The 17,502-nt window shown below is 38.2% G+C and overlaps 1 protein-coding gene across 1 annotated transcript in view; it reads left to right on the forward strand.

The window, feature by feature from the left end:
* The window catches only part of KIF5C (kinesin family member 5C), a 69,424-nt gene that overhangs the window by 25,907 nt on the left and 26,015 nt on the right, over positions 1-17,502 (forward strand). The window contains exons 3-10 of the mRNA XM_041407255.1: positions 6,001-6,074; positions 7,278-7,382; positions 9,787-9,835; positions 10,931-10,986; positions 11,876-11,963; positions 12,642-12,766; positions 14,365-14,469; positions 14,812-14,960. Of these exons, the coding sequence (XP_041263189.1) occupies positions 6,001-6,074; positions 7,278-7,382; positions 9,787-9,835; positions 10,931-10,986; positions 11,876-11,963; positions 12,642-12,766; positions 14,365-14,469; positions 14,812-14,960 (751 nt within the window). The remainder of the gene's footprint in view (positions 1-6,000; positions 6,075-7,277; positions 7,383-9,786; positions 9,836-10,930; positions 10,987-11,875; positions 11,964-12,641; positions 12,767-14,364; positions 14,470-14,811; positions 14,961-17,502) is intronic.

Genomic DNA, 17,502 nt, shown 5'->3' on the forward strand with positions numbered 1-17,502 from the left:
CCTTGTTTCTCCCTGCCCCCTCCAAAGTCCTGCCCTCGGTTTTTATTTTGCTTTTTTGGGGTCCTGCTCCAGCCCCTGGCAGCAGCTCTGCAGGAAATTGTTTGGCTCACCCGGATCACCCAGGTGGTGGGGAAGGAGCAGAGAGGAAATGATTTGGTGTTGGAGAGCAGAAATGAGTGGAGTTCTTCTCAGAGGGGTCAGACTGCAGCAGCTCTGCCCTCGGATGGGAGAGCCTGGAATAAAATCTGCATTTCTGGAGCTCGGGGATCACCAGTTCAGGCTGCTGGCACAGCACTGGGAATTTGGGGAGCTGCTCCAGTCCTCCAGGGTGTGCTGCTTGTGGAACTGTGGAGGGCTTTTACAGCCCCTGTGGAAGCTGCTTTTCCTCTGGAGATGGTGAGAGGAATAAAATCCTTTGGGAGAAGGATGGGTGTTTATTCCAGAAGAGCTGAATTGCTGACTGAATTGTCTTCCTGAACCAAATGGAAAGGAAAAGAGTTCCCAAAATCCTGGGTGAAAGCAGAGCTCAGGCGTGTGTGGATTTGGACTTTGCAGGTGTTTTGAAAGGCTGGGGAGGGGAAGAAAAGGAGAAAGAAAAGGGGGAGAAGAGAGAAGGAGAGGACAAGGAGGGGAAGGATGGAAGGGAGAGGGAAGGCAGCCATGGAGGGGGAGCAGAGCAGCCCTGCAGTGATGATCCTGAGCTCTGCTCTTGGATTTCCTCCCATTTAATCTCAGGTTTAAATGGAGTGCAGGCTGTGAAATGTTTCTGCTGGGCTGGATTTGCTGAGATTCCCTGCCTGGAAAGGGGAGCTGGATGCCTGGAGATGGCTGGACAGAGCTACAGAATAAAGCAGGGAATAAAATAATTAAAATTTTAATACACATATATATTTATATTAATATATATATATAAATAATTAATATATTTATATTTATATACGTCATAATATAATTATAATATACAATTTTACAATATATTTATAGTAATATATACACATATATATTATATATTAAATATCATAGATATAAATATATATAATTATATATATAACTATATATAATATATATAATATTTATATATGTCATGTATAGTATATATAATTAAAATAATTAAAAATTAGAAATAGTAAAATAAAATAATAAGATAATGGAATAGTAGAAAAATTAAAATAATTGTTACAATTAAAAGGAATGGAATAAAATAATGAAATAATGGAATAATAGAAAAATGAAATAAATCAAAATTCAAATAATAAAGTAATAAAATAATGAAATAATGGAATAATAGAAAAATGAAATAAATCAAAATTCAAATAATAAAGTAATAAAATAATGAAATAATGGAATAATAGAAAAAAATTAAAAGTAAGAATAATAAAATAATGGAATAATAGGAAATATTAAAATAATTAACAATAATAAAATAATAAATTAATAAAATGACAAAAGCTGTTGACAAAACCTGAGTTTTTATCTCCTGAATCCACCCTGTGCTCCTGAATTTTGCATTTTTCCTGCAATTCCATGGAGGGGGGAAAATCTGGGAGCACTGGAACACCTCAGTGCCCGTTTGTGTGACCTGAGAGGGAGAAAAATACCTCGAAATTAATTTTTTTGGGTGCTGGGCTGCTCTCCCTTGGGAGCTGGGTGCCTTTTCAGGTTACAGATCTGGGCTCTGAATGCTGAGTTGTAGAACTGGGGAGATGAGGGGTGAAAAAGAGAAATGCAGAGCTAAAAACGTGGCCATGAGCTTGTGGTGCCCACCCAGGGGAAAAAAAGGCAGCAGTGAAAAATTTGGGGGAAAAACTGGAAATCCCTGAGGGGAGAGTTGGAATTGAGAAAAACACTTGGAGTTCTTTTTTTTTTTTTTTTTTTTTTTTGTTTTTTTGGCTTTGTTTTGTTGTTTTGTTTTGGTTTTTTTTTTTTTCTGGAAGTGATGTAAAAAATCCCACCTGATCTTGGTTCAGGGTCTTTTTTAATCTGATTTTTTTTTTTTTCTCCCCTCCCTTTGGAGTTTTGTGCAGGTTTTTTATTGTTTTTTTTTTTTTTTTCTTCCTGGGTTCAGTGCACAGATGATCTGTAAAGGACTAAAGGTGCAAAACCTCCCACCAAAAACCACTCAAACCTGACCCTTCTGACTCGTTTTCACTGCAGGAGAAGCAGAGAGCTATTTTTTATTTTTTTTTCTGAATAGGATAAGGTGGGTTTTGCTAATTGGGAAGGTAAAATGCTGATCTCTCCTTCCTCCAGCAAAATGCAAATATTGATGCAAATTCTGAGCAATTTTCTTACATAACAGTTCATTAATCAGCTTATTTCCCCCTGGCTGTGAGCTCAGCTGCTACCTTGCATTCACCTGGACAAAATAACCCTTTTTCCCCTTTTCCCCCATTTTTTCTCCCTCCTTTTCCCTCTTTTTCACCATTTCCCCTCAAATTTTCCCCCTATTTCCCCCTTTTTTTCACCCTTTCCCCCATTATTTTCCCCTATTATTTTCCCCCTATTTTTTCCTATTTTTTCCCCTATTATTTTTCCATTTTCCCCCCTTTTCACCCTTTTCCACCCTCTTCCCCTTATTTTTCCCCTGTTTTCCCCCTTTATTACCCCCATTTCCCCCTTTTTTCTCCCTTTCTCCCCACTTTTTTCCATTTTTGTTTTTAACTCAAGCTATTTTTTTAAAAAATCTAACCAAATCTGGCACCAAGATGAAATATTAGCAACGAACCCTTATGGAATACCACAGCTGGATTTTTTAAAATCCATTGAAATGTTATTTATTATCAGTTATTTTAAACTTTGTTTCCTTCAAGCAAGGATAAGCAGTGTCTCTGTGAGCAGATGAGGACTCTAAATTAATTAAAAATGAATTGTTAATTCCAGAAGGGCAGCAATCATGGCCTCGAACTTTGTCATTCTCTTCAAGATTCCATTTCTATTTTTCTGATGCATCTTTCTTCCCATGTCGAGCACCTGCGGGAGAGGCAAATGAGGAGATTATTTGTGTATTTATGTAAATAATATCATTGAATTAATATAAAATTAATATATAATTTAATTTAATACATTACACAGATGATATAAAATATAATTTAATAGAATTTAATTAATTAATGTAATGTATTGATATATATGTAATGTGTTTTATGTATATATATATAAAATAATATATATAATGTATATATATACATAATAATGTGTATATATAATATATATTATATATATATTATATATATTATATATAGAATATACAATATAATGCAATATAATACAATATAATATAATAAATATATTATGATATATTTAAATATATCATATAATATAATAAATATATTATTGTATATTATAATTATATAATAACAAAAATACAAAATATTATATAAATATTATATAGTGTATTATATATAATATACAATATTACCAATATAATATAAAATAATTAATGCAATATTCAATTAATTCAATTTTTTTGCTAGGAAACCTGTATTAATTGAGATCCAGAGGATGGCAAACACCACAAAACACAATTTACAGCCCCCCAGCCTGCTGGAATTGGGCGTGAACCCTGCACAGTCAGTGTTTTTCTCTCTGGAGCCGATATCAGATTATTGATACAATAACTGTGCCCTGAGAGGAGCCGATTCCCAAATTGCTCCTCTCCTGCCTTTCTCCTGCCTTGGCAGCGGCTCTGGGAATGCGCGGGGCCTGAGCTGTGCTGCGGGGCTGCCTGGGGACTGTCTGACCTGGGGTGGCTGAGCTTTCTCCAGGGCTTGGATAAAGCCCAGCTTGGGGTTAAATCCTGGCTTTAAATGGGTTTAAATGCAGCCCAGCTTGGGTTTAAATGCTGGTTTTAAATGCAGTCCAGCTTGGTTTTAAATCCTGGCTTTAAATGCAGCCCAGCATGGGTTTAAATCCTGGTTTTAAATGCAGCCCAGCTTGGGTTTAAATCCTGGCTTTAAATGCAGCCCAGCTTTGGGTTTAAATATTGGTTTTAAATGCAGCCCAGCTTTGGTTTTAAATGCTGGTTTTAAATGCAGTCCAGCTTGGTTTTAAATTATGGTTTTAAATTCTGCTTTTAAATTCTGGTTTTAAATGCAGTCCAGCTTTGGGTTTAAATTCTGGTTTTAAATGCAGTCCAGCTTTGGGTTTAAATGCAGTCCAGCTTGGATTTAAATTCTGGTTTCAAATTCTGGTTTTAAATTCTGGTTTTAAGTTCTGGTTTTAAATGCAGCCCCGCTTGGGTTTAAATCCTGGCTTTAAATGCAGCCCAGCTGGGTTTTAAATTCTGGCTTTAAATGCAGCCCAGCTGGGTTTTAAATTCTGGCTTTAAATGCAGCCCAGCTGGGTTTTAAATTCTGGCTTTAAATGCAGCCCAGCTGGGTTTTAAATTCTGGCTTTAAATGCAGCCCAGCTGGGTTTTAAATTCTGGCTTTAAATGCAGCCCAGCTGGGTTTTAAATTCTGGCTTTAAATGCAGCCCAGCTGGGTTTTAAATTCTGGCTTTAAATGCAGCCCAGCTGGGTTTTAAATTCTGGCTTTAAATGCAGCCCAGCTGGGTTTTAAATTCTGGCTTTAAATGCAGCCCAGCTGGGTTTTAAATTCTGGCTTTAAATGCAGCCCAGCTGGGTTTTAAATTCTGGCTTTAAATGCAGCCCAGCTGGGTTTTAAATTCTGGCTTTAAATGCAGCCCAGCTGGGTTTTAAATTCTGGCTTTAAATGCAGCCCAGCTGGGTTTTAAATTCTGGCTTTAAATGCAGCCCAGCTGGGTTTTAAATTCTGGCTTTAAATGCAGTCCAGCTTGGTTTTAAATCCTGGTTTTAAATTCTGGCTTTAAATGCAGTCCAGTTTTGGTTTTAAATACTGGTTTTAATTGCAGTCCAGCTTTGGTTTTAAATCCTGGTTTTAAGTGCAGTCCAGCTTTGGTTTAAATGCAGTCCAGCTTGGTTTTAAATCCTGGGTTTAAGTGCAGTCCAGCTTCGTTTTAAATTCTGGTTTTAAATGCAGTCCAGCTTGGTTTTAAATCCTGGGTTTAAGTGCAGTCCAGCTTCGTTTTAAATTCTGGTTTTAAAAGCAGTCCAGCTTTGGTTTTAAATCCTGGTTTTAAGTGCAGTCCAGCTTCGTTTTAAATTCTGGTTTTAAAAGCAGTCCAGCTTTGGTTTTAAATCCTGGTTTTAAGTGCAGTCCAGCTTCGTTTTAAATTCTGGTTTTAAAAGCAGTCCAGCTTTGGTTTTAAATCCTGGTTTTAAGTGCAGTCCAGCTTCGTTTTAAATTCTGGTTTTAAAAGCAGTCCAGCTTTGGTTTTAAATCCTGGTTTTAAGTGCAGTCCAGCTTCGTTTTAAATTCTGGTTTTAAAAGCAGTCCAGCTTTGGTTTTAAATGCAGTCCAGCTTTGGGATTAAATACTGCTTTTAAATGCAGTCCAGTTTTGGTTTTAAATACTGGTTTTAATTGCAGTCCAGCTTTGGTTTTAAATCCTGGTTTTAAGTGCAGTCCAGCTTGGTTTTAAATGCAACCCAGCTTGGTTTTAAATCCTGGGTTTAAATGCAGCCCAGCTTGGTTTTAAATCCTGGTTTTAAATGCAGTCCAGCTTTGGTTTTAAATGCAGTCCAGCTTGGTTTTAAATGCAGGTTTTAAATTCTGGTTTTAAATGCAGTCCAATTTTGATTTTAAATACTGGTTTTAAGTGCAGTCCAGCTTGGTTTTAAATACTGGTTTTAAATGCAGTCCAGCTTTTTCTTCCCCATGTTCCCCAGATTTATTGGCCAATATCTGATGTCCAGAGATATTTTTCTCCCCAAAAAGGGAGAGATATTCCAATAATCCCGTAATTCTCGAATTCAGATTTTATGATGATTTTTTGGCCCAGAATTAGCTCAGTATCTCGTGATTTCCCCAATTTTTAACTGCACAAACTGCTTCCCATTTCCAAGCTGGAATGGGAAATGCTGATTGTTCATCTCGAGGGTGTCCTGAAAGAGTTTGAATTGTTTTCCTTCCTCTGGCAGATGTCCTGGAGGGCTACAACGGCACCATCTTTGCCTACGGCCAGACCTCGTCAGGAAAAACTCACACCATGGAGGTACCAGCAGCAGGAACCCAAATGAAACAGCCCGGGGGAAGGAGCTGAGAAATAAACCACACATTTGGCTAAATCAACATTTATCTCAATAAATCATGATTTTTCTAAAAAAAAAAAAATCAAAATTTGTCTAAATAGATCACAAATTTGTCTAAATAAATCTCAAATTTTTCTTACTAAATCACAAATTTGTCTGAATAAATCTCAAATTTTTCTTACTAAATCACAAATTTGTCTGAATAAATCTCAAATTTTTCTTACTAAATCACAAATTTGTCTGAATAAATCTCAAATTTTTCTTACTAAATCACAAATTTGTCTGAATAAATCTCAAATTTTTCTTACTAAATCACAAATTTGTCTGAATAAATCTCAAATTTTTCTTACTAAATCACAAATTTGTCTAAATAAATCACAAATTTGTCTAAATAAATCAAAATTTATCTTAATAAATCAAAATTTTTCTAAAAAAAATATCAAAATTTGTCTAAATAAATCACAAATTTGTCTAAATAAATCTCAAATTTTTCTAACTAAACCACAGATTTGTCTAAATAAATCACAAATTTTTCTTACTAAACCACAAATTTGTCTAAATAAATCTCAAATTTTTCTTACTAAATCACAAATTTGTCTAAATAAATCTCAAATTTTTCTTACTAAATCACAAATCTGTCTAAATAAATCTCAAATTTTTCTTACTAAACCACAGATTTGTCTAAATAAATCACAAATTTATCTAAACCACGGATGCAGCTAAATAAACCACAAATGTATCTGAATAAATCAGAAATGTATCTGGATAAATCAGTAATGCGTCGAAATAAAAAAGAAATTTGTCTGAATAGATCACAAATTCGTCTAAATAAATCAAAATTCATCTAAATAAATTATTATACATATTATATAAAATATATATAATATATAATAATATAAAGTAATACAATAATAATAGTAATAGTAATAATAATAATAATTTATTTTTAATAAAAATCCACAAAAATTTCTGCTGATTTAAACAGAGGCAGCTGTGGCTGAGTGATCCCTCACACTTCAGATTTACACCTGGATTTCTTGAAATATAGTCTAAAATATAGATTTTTATATCTATAAAATCTAGAATGCCCTGCAATATATTTAATAAAACAATAAAAATGAGGCAGCAGGAGGATTCCTGAGTCACCTTTGGGGTTTGTGTCCCAGGGGAAGCTCCACGACCCTCAGCTGATGGGAATCATCCCCAGGATTGCCCACGACATCTTCGACCACATCTACTCCATGGATGAGAACCTGGAGTTCCACATCAAGGTACATTTACATGGAATTTTACGTGCAATTTTTTTGGAGTCACCCCTTTTTGGGATGGCTTGGTTGAGATAAATCCATGGGAAATCTGCCTTGGCATCTTCTGTGGGTTTTTTTTTTTCCTCCCCTCCATCCCTTTCACAGCAAAAATTCCAAGATTTATTACTGATGTTGCCTCTGGATTTTTTTTTGTTCTGGAGGGTTTGTCCAGCTCAGGTTTGCTGGAACAAAAAAATTGATTTTTGCAGCTCCTCCAGAGATTGAACCTTGTGGGTTCTGACCATAAGCACCATGGACATTTGGGAAAATCCTGACATCCTGTCTCCAGGATGTGGGATTCAAGGTGGGGAGAGCTTGGGCAATTCATGGAAGGGTGTTCAGAAGGGATTTTTGGATTCTTTCTGATGGTCTGCAGTGTTTTTCCATGTCCTTTCCCTGATCCCGGCCATGTGAGCTCCCAAATTCTTGGGAATGACCTTGAATTCCCAGTGCCCATTTGGGGTCCTGGGGAGCTCCCAGCTGCAGAGCTGCAGCTCCTGTCCAAGCAGACACCAGGAAAATGGGATTATCAGTAAAATTGCCATGGACTGCAGGGAAAAGGAGTTTTCTGTGTCATCCCTGCCCCAAAACTAAGCCAGACCTAAAAGCTGAGGAGCACAGGAGGGTGTGAAGCCACTGACCCTTCTCCTGCTGCTCGCCGAGAGTTTTCTGCACCTAAAACTTAGAGATAAGGTAAAAAATTACACTTTTTAGTGCTATTTGCATTTAATCCCTTGAAGTGGCCCCAGAGGAATATTTGTAAAGTTAATCAGTGTGAGGACAGAAATGTCAGTCTATAAATTATTATTATTTTAATCATCTTGTACCTCTGAAGGTACAAGATGATTAAAATAATAATAATTTATAGACAGACAAGGTACCAGCTTAAAATAATAATAATTTATAGACAGACAAGGTACCAGCTTAAAATAATAATAATTTATAGACAGACAAGGTATCAGCTTCTGGAAGGGCTTGGTTGTGCATTTGGAACCTTCTCAGCAGTGAGGTACAGACAGAAAAAAATATTCCAAATTGAAACTGAAAATATTCCAAAACCGTGAAATACTTGCAGAGACCTTGGATTGTAAAATATGGAGAGACCCCTCTGAATTTCCACTCTGATCCCTCCCCTCCTCTGGAAAGCTGGAGGGAATTCCTGGCCTGTCCCCTTGGAAATCCCAGAATTTTCCCAAAGGTTTCCCAGCAGAGCTGATGAATCTCTCCCAAAAAAACTGCCTGGAGCTGCCAGGGAGAGAAATGTTCTGTCAGCAGCAGTCTGGGTTTAACCAGGCTGCCCCACTCTCCTAATAATGGAACTAATAATCTTTGCAGAACTGAAGCTCTGGAAATTAATGGCATTTATTTCCTCTCCCTCTCTAACAGGGATCCATGTAGAATTTGGTTTCTCCTCTGGAGGAGCGTGGGTTTTCAATGTGAAATGTTAAGTCTGGCCTAACTGGGCTGTTGGAATCAGCTGGTCCAGAGGAGGGCTTTAAACGGGGAAGTAAAGGCAAAAATGCAAAATATATTTGTGTTTAATTGCAGTTTCACGTGGAAAGCTCAACCCATCTGTGTAAAAAACCCAGACTTTTTTTTTTTCAGATGAGAGAAAATGAGACTTTATGAAATACCAGGGGTTTATTCATAGCTAGATTGCAGCCATGTGGTGTTCCAGCTAAATAATCTGGATAAAACTTCATTAGGGAAGGGTTAGGCCCTACTCCCCTCTCCTATTTTTGTTTCCTTCTGTGGGTCAAATCCCCTTTTATTAAGAAACTCATTCATTCAATCATTCTCCTCTCTCTCCTTTTTTTTTTTTTTTTTGAGGACAATTGTCTCTCTTTGTTACAGCAAAGCTCATTTTCATTCTCTCCTTTGGATTTGATTCAAGGCAGAAGCACCACATGTGCTTCATTTGAAAGTTTAATTTAATATGTACTGCTGAGGCTTATGGAAATGGAATGGTGAAGGTGCTCTCTGTTTTTTTGGGGGGGGGGGGGTGTGAAAATCAATGTATAGTTTTTACAATCCTCAAACCTGATATGGCAGGAGCTGCATTGGTTTGATTCAATTCAATTTTTTTTTTTTTGTCAATTTTGTCTGTGTTACAAAAAAAAAGAAAAAAAAAAGAAGAAGATAAGGTTAGCCTGCAGGTTTTTTGTGTACTTTTCCATTGATAAATGGAGGAAGATCAATGGTTTGTAAACCATTCAAGGTACAAATGTGTTCCCATGAAAGATGGAATTCAAACTGTGTGGGAGGAGGTGGGGTTTTATTTTTAGCTTGGTGCTTTGACAGGGATGGAAACACAGAGACATTAAATCAGCAACGTTTCAACCTGTGATGTTTGTGATTATTTAATTAGGTTTCCTACTTTGAGATATATTTGGACAAAATAAGGGACCTGCTTGATGGTAAGTTCTGTGTTTATTTTGCTGAGTGCCTTGGCTTCATCCAGAGCTTTGCACCAAAGCCTGAGGGGGAGCACTGACTTTATTTGGGAGGGGATTCAATTTAAACTGGAGAATTTGGCAGTTTCAGCCATCTGATCCTGTGCACCTGCCTCTGCAGAGCTTTGTGGTGAAGCAGAGAGCTCTGAGGGTCTCACAGCTGGGGCTCCTGGGCAAGGGGTGTTCTTCAAGGAAAAATGATAAAAAACCTGATTTCAGAACGCAGGGAGTGGTTTGGAATTATCCCTCACTTCTGGCAGGCAGTCTGGTGGGGAGCATCTGCTTCTCTCACAGCTCATGTCTTTGATTCTGCAGCTTGTGTGTTAATAAAGTGGGTTTTGTTGGTCAGTGTGAGCACAGAAAGCGCTGTAAATGTGGAAATATGTGTAAATATAGGAATGTCTGTAAAGGTAGAAATATGTGTAAATATATAAATGGCTGTAAAGGTAGAAATATGTGTAAAAGTAGAAATGTTTGTAAAAGTAGAAATGTCTGTAAAGGTAGAAATGTCTGCAAATATAGAAATGGCTGTAAAGGTAGAAATATGTGTAAATATATAAATGTTTGTAAAGGTAGAAATGGCTGTAAAGGTAGAAATGGCTGCAAATATAGAAATGGCTGCAAAGGTAGAAATGGCTGCAAAGGTAGAAATGTCTGCAAAGGTAGAAATGTCTGCAAATGTAGAAATGTTTGTAAATGTAGAAATGTCTGCAAATGTAGCTCTGAGCTGCTCTGAATTCCAGGCTGCTCTCCTGTCTCCTCTGCTTTGCCAAAGCCCAGCTTAGTCTGGGTTTATTTAATTCACCCAAGCAATAAACAAAAGATTTGTGCCCCAAAGTTAAATTTAAATGAGCAGGTACAAGATTGACAGAGCAGGAAATGGTTCCTGTGTGTTGGAAATATTGGAGGTTCAGCAGGAGTGGGGAATGACTGCAGATCTCAAATACAAATTTCCATCCCCAAAATGTGTCTGTCGTGCCTGGAGCTGACATTTTATTTATTTATTTATTTATTTATGACCTCTGGAATATTCCTGGTGATCTCCACGTCTCTCTCCAGTGTCAAAGACAAACCTTGCTGTACATGAAGATAAAAACAGAGTCCCCTATGTCAAGGTAAAAGAATAATTTAACCCTCAGCTTTTCATTCTTTCCCACAAATGCATTTATTTACACGTTTCCATTTGCATCCAGTGTTATTTGCTGCAATAATTCAGCTCCTGTTTGAAGCCTTGAATGTTCAGGTTGTGTTGGTTCCTGGGTTTAAACAAGTTTCCTGAAATATTAATGGGCTTGAATCATGTTTGTTTTATTCTCCTGACTTTGAACATTGCCATTTTGTTAGGATGCTGTTAAATTTTAAGTATTCAGATTCTCCTTTCATGTCAGATATGAAAGAGAACAACTTGAGGCATTTTGTTCTTTAATATTTTGCTGCATGGGTGCTGTAGTCTCACAATAGTTCAGAGCAGATTGGTTGGGGTAGGGATTTGTTTTATGACTTTCTGGGCCCTCACTTGAATGCAATATGCTTGGCACGAACATATGTGAGCCTAAATAATGTCTATCTAACATTTTCCTATTTATTCTCGGCTTGAGAAGTAAAAATAAACGGAGAAAATAATTTATTCAGTAGTATTGCCTTGACAGAGAATGACTTTGTACTTTGTATTGTAGTTTGAGGGGGAAAAATTAAATTGGGGTTGATTAAATTAAATTAACTTGGGTATGAAATCTAACCCAAATTGGGAATATATGTTGTTATTGAAAATTTCCCACAGAAAACATGTTATTCTGTGTTTTCTGTGGAAAATTTCATGCTGTGGGTCTAGATTTCACTGAGTCTTTAACCCTGTGGGAAAAAACTGGTTCCCAAATTTCCCTGGAAGTCACCTTGAGGCGGGGTCGGGTCTGTGGGGTCCTGGGGGCTGCTGATGCTTCTCCTAATTACTGTGGGCTCATTAGTGCTAAAGGAACATTCCTGACTGCCACCTCCCGTCCCCAGGGCTGCACAGAAAGGTTTGTGTCCAGCCCTGAGGAAGTTCTGGATGTCATCGACGAGGGCAAGGCCAACAGGCACGTGGCTGTGACAAGTGAGTGTCCCCAAATCCCGGAGGTCCCTCCAAGGGGCTGCTGCTGCTGCCAGGGGATTTATGGATCCCCCCTTGGAGGCTGTGAGCTCACCACTAAATGTTGGTTCTTGGGTTATTTTGGTCAAGGTTGGGGTTGGAAGTGCTTGCAGTGGTGTTTTGTGTTTAGAATCAGATGTTTGTTTTAAAATATATTTTATTTTTGAATATTTTTAAAATTTTAAATATATTTTATGTTACATATGAATTTTTATATGTTTATATATAAAATATATACATATATTTTATATTTATATATGTATATAAATATATTATATATATAGTATATATGCATATATTATATTATATGTTTATATAAATATATTTTATATATATAAAATATAGACATATATTTTATATTTATATATGCCCGGTGGGATGGAGTTTAGGAAGTCCAAGTGCCCAGTCCTGCATTTTGGCCGCAGTAACCCCTGCGGTGCCACAGGCTGGGGACGGTGTGGCTGGACAGTGCCAGGCAGAAATCCTGTGAACACTCTGAATTCTGTGAATCCTGTGAGCTACACCGAGACCTGCCCAGCTTCTCTGGGCTTTGGGAATTCGGTGGGGCCAGCTCGGATGGGATGGAATCCCCTGCCGGGTTGGAAAGGCATTTTTAACAGAAGCTGTGCCCTGTGATTCCAGACATGAACGAGCACAGCTCGAGGAGCCACAGCATCTTCCTCATCAACATCAAACAGGAGAACGTGGAGACGGAGAAGAAGCTCAGTGGGAAGCTCTACCTGGTGGACTTGGCTGGCAGTGAGAAGGTAAATTCTCCTTTTTCCTCCACTGGGATCCCACAGTGAGGATGGGAGGGTGTCTCACAGAGCTCTCTCCTTAGATTATCATTAAAAAGGCCATTTTAATTTTTATTTTTGAATGTGAAATGGAGAAGAGGAGTAAATCAGAATTACTGGCATGAAAGACAACTCTCCCAAAATCTGAATTTATAATAGAGCGAGTTAAACCATTTTTATTTTTATTCACATTTATATCTGTGTAGCTGAAAAAAGGAATGTAATTTTAATGTAATTTCTATATAATAATATAAAATTTATGTATATATTAATATATAAATAATGTTTAATATAATTTAATATAATTTTAAAAATAATTTATCAAATGACACATATTTTAACTTGCTTACATTGTCATGTCCTGTGTCTAGGATTTTTGTAATTATTCCACATATTAAATGAATGAAATACCAGCAGTTAAATGCAGTTTTCAATTCTACTCAAAGTTCTCTGAATCTTGATTGTGGTGACTATTTCTGCTTTCCAATGCAGAAAAATTACCCCAGAAAATTACTGTTATCTATTTACCAAAAGAGTAATGGTTTGGAACAGTGCTGCAAAGCAAAAATATTTCCCAGTTCTCATTCTGGTGTCTTCTGGAGTGTTTGAAATCAGCTTTATTGGGATTGCTCATTGGGACAGTTTAATTGATAACCCATGGGTACAATGCAAAAGTGATCTGTCAGAGAAATTAATCATGTTGATGTCTATGATTGCACAGATTTGCTAAATTAAAAGCTCTTTATGGTGTTTACAAAATGAGGGCCTGGTTAAGCACTCCTCTCCTCTGGGAAAACAACTTTTGTGGTTGGTTTTGGTACAGAAAACCTGAAATATGGATTTCTGGGGTAGATTGTCTTCTTAAAAGACATGACTGCTTTTCCTTCATGTCATGGGGCATTTTTAGATGAAAGTACAGATAGTTTTAATGTAGAGGAAAAAAGAATGGATTTATCCTCTATTTGGACACATGAGAAAATCTAAATTTTATTTTATTTTTGTAGTAACAGAAAGACAAAAATACCAGCAAGTTAGGACTGTGTAAAATAAAATTTAGCAGTTGTAGAACACAATGCATTTGCTTGCTGTGAAAATTGGGTTGTTTTCCACCATGTCTCATTTTTGGCCTGTTAAAGGAGGCAGTGGCCATTAACAAAATCTATGATTTTTTATATTTTTTGGTCCATGCAAGCATAAAAATGCAAGATGCTCATTTTGGGGGCACTGGGGTGGTGCTCCCTGTCTGTATGGACAGCTTGGCTTTGGGAGGGGTTCCCAAACATCCTCAGGTGAGCACAGACTTCTCCCTGAATAAAATTCTCCCTGAATTAAAATACAACTTGCTCTTGGAGTGGGAGAAAAGTGGAATTATTCCAGGTTTGCACAACCAAAAAATTTATAGAAGTTGATATAAAAATATAAAATATAATATATAAAATATAAAATTCTCCTGGCCCAGGCTGAGCTAAGCCGGGTTTTGCTCCTCCAGGAGCATCCTTAGGCACAGCTTTGCAGGGCTGGAGCTTTGTGCTGGAGCAGAACCTGACTCTTTCCTGCTCTCTTTGCAGGTCAGCAAAACTGGAGCAGAGGGGGCAGTTCTGGATGAAGCTAAAAATATCAATAAGTCTCTGTCTGCTCTGGGCAATGTGATCTCAGCCTTGGCAGAGGGAACTGTAAGTAATCCTGGCTGGGGGTGAGGAGGGGTTTTTATTTACCTGCTTCTTTGCCATCCTCAGGGAATGAAAGGAAAGGGGTAAAAGGAGCCAACGTTTCAGCTCCGAAGGGAGAAAATATTGGCTGTTAATAAAATATTAACAAACAAAATGTTGTCACAAACCAGTGGCAATTTTGCTGTTGGAGATGAGGAATTAATCCTCAGTGATGGCACTGGAGCAGCTCCCAAATCTGGGCACAGTCACAACAAACTGTGACTCCTGCCAGCGTGGCCTCACCTCCTCTCTTAAACTCCAGCAGTTTAAAGAATTGCTCTTGTCTTTTGCTTGTGTTTGGATTAGAAAACCCACGTTCCCTACCGAGACAGCAAAATGACCAGGATCCTGCAGGATTCCCTGGGGGGGAACTGCAGGACCACCATCGTCATCTGCTGCTCCCCCTCCGTCTTCAACGAGGCCGAGACCAAATCCACCCTGATGTTTGGCCAGAGGTGAGTCCCACGGGCATCCATCCTCCCTTGGAATCCAGAGCTTGGGGTTTCTGGAGTTGGTAAAAAACATCTGGAGAACTTCAGAGAGCTGGCTCTTTATTCCCAGTGATTCCAGGAAAATCCTCCAGGAAAATCGAGGTTCATGCTGGCCAGCAGCTGCTCTGCTTGGGAGCAGTGTGGGTTGAAAAGTGGGGAAGGGTTGGACAATCCATGGAAGGATGTCTAGAAGGAATTCTTGAATTCCTTCCTGGCTGATTTTCCTGCAGGGAGTACAAAGTGTTATCTTAATTCCTTGAAATTTTATGGGAAAGATAAAGGCACTGAGTGGTTTTCTGTGGAAAAATTCAGTCTTGCTTTATTGGAGACTTCAGAAAATACAAATCTTGTTTTATTTGTGTAGTAGCAGAAATGAAAAATACCAGCAAGTTAGGATTGTGCAAAATAAAATTTAGCAGTTGTAGAACACAATACATTTGTCTTGTTGTGAAAATTGGGTTTTTTCCACCACATGTCACCTGCTAAGGAAGATAAAGGCACTGGGCTGTTTTCTGTGGAAAAATTCAGTTTTGCTTTATCTAACAGTGCTGTTGATGCTTCTAAGAGGTGTCTTCTTCAATTCCACCTCAGGGATCATTGTTGTGGCTGTAAAAAATATCTCTAGAAATTAGGAAAATTCAAGAGTGTGGGCTCTGTAATATTGACAGCTTTGAGGGCTTGTCATGGTAACTCATGGACCTGATGTTTGGAGGATCTGGACAACTGAGGAATAAAAAGTATGGAAGGATCCAGAAGGAAAATTTCTCCTCCATGTGTGTTTATTGACAAGAGGGATGTGAAATGCATTGGGAAGGTTTGCAGAAATAGGTCAGGCTCATTATGCAATTACTGCTTTTGTGGTAATTGAGGAGAACTGGGATCCTTTGGAAAATTACTCGTTTTGTTTGATTTGTGTAGTAGCAGAAAGGAAAAATACTGGCAAGTTAGGAGTGTTTAAAGAGAGCTGAACAGTTTGAGGATACAATGGCTTTGTCTTTGTTTAAAATTGGGCTTTTTTCCACCACGTGGAGCTTCTGGACTGCGAAGAGAGGCAGTGGCCATGAGCAAAATCAGGTTATAGAGTGGCTTTGTAGGTTTTTTTTTCCCCATTGTGAGCTAAACATGATTTTTAGCTATTGAAGATCCAAACTTGCACTTATCAGATCATGTGTTGAGCAAAACCAAGCATCCTGAGATGCAGGAATGAAATTAAGAGCATGAACAACTCTGAACTCCAGCTTCCAAGTGCAGTTTCAGTTTACATTCCCCCTGGTTTCATTCCTCTTTCCAGCAATGAGTAAAATTTGCCATCTTTTGGGGCAAGGCAGTTTTCTGACTGACTCTGCACATCCTGGCTAAATATTCAACAGTTTCCTGGGAGGAGGAACATTTTGGGGGTGATCCTCACCGAGGACCAGGATGGTAGTGCAAGAACTGGGAAAACAGGGAAATATTTCTGAGGGGCTCCTCATGGACAGCATTGAATTTCTTGGAATTCTGAACTGTCAGGAAGGAAATAATTTGTATTTCCCTGGGAGGACTGGTGCTCTGTGCAGAGCAGCCCATGGATTATCCATGCACAACATTGTCTGGCAGGATTTTGGGTGGGAATGGGGGTTATTTTCCAGGCTCTTGGGTTGTTGTGTCTCATTTTTCTGATGTGGCACAACTGAGGAGCTCAGTGGCATTAAAGGGAAGGTCCATGACTCATGGCTGATTGCTGATTTTTCCTGGGAAAAGAAAGACTTATGTCACCATTAAAATAAATGTCAGGAATTAAATCCACCTTCAGAGGAGCTCTTGTACCAATCAAACTCTACAAGTGCTCCTCTGATAGTAGTGAATCAGCTTTTTCTTTTTCTACTCCATCTTGTCTCGTGTTTTTATCTCATTTTTAACTGTAGTTGTCAGTGAGGGCTTCATCCATCATCAGGGGAAAGAAACTTCCTGGTGTGGTTGGGTTTTTTTGCCCTGGTACAGTTAAAAGAGTGGAAACTTGAGCTGTGCTTTTAGCAGAGACAAAGTGTAAACCCTGACCATGAGGAAATTATTTTAAAAGCACGGGGTTATTTAAAAAACACTTTTAAGGTAACAAAAGTCCTGCTTGCCACAGAGTGCAAATGACTGGAGCTTTATAAACTGCTGAGGGTTTGTCTGTTATCCTTGTCCTTATCCTCTGCTTTATTCAACAACACTGGAGGCATTTGAAGGGACTCAGTGTCTGAGCAGTGAAGGGCAAAGATCTGAGGCTTTCTTAATTCATTCTGATTGGTTTGGTTTCCCTTTTCAGTGTGGATTTGCTGGAGTAGGTGCTGGGCATTGTTTTCTGCTTGCTTTGCATTTCCTGGCACAATGGGTTGGGTTGGGCTGGAGCTGAGCACTTTGAGAATAATAAAGTTGTGGTGGTTGTTTAGAGGGTTGAAATTTGGGATATTTTTGCCTAGGGAGGCAGGAACTCCCTTTCCCTTTCCCTTTCCCTTTCCCTTTCCCTTTCCCTTTCCTCCCT

This window comes from Onychostruthus taczanowskii, unplaced genomic scaffold (assembly GCF_017590055.1).
Source record: "Onychostruthus taczanowskii isolate IOZ18803 unplaced genomic scaffold, ASM1759005v1 scaffold10, whole genome shotgun sequence".
NCBI lineage: Eukaryota > Metazoa > Chordata > Aves > Passeriformes > Passeridae > Onychostruthus > Onychostruthus taczanowskii.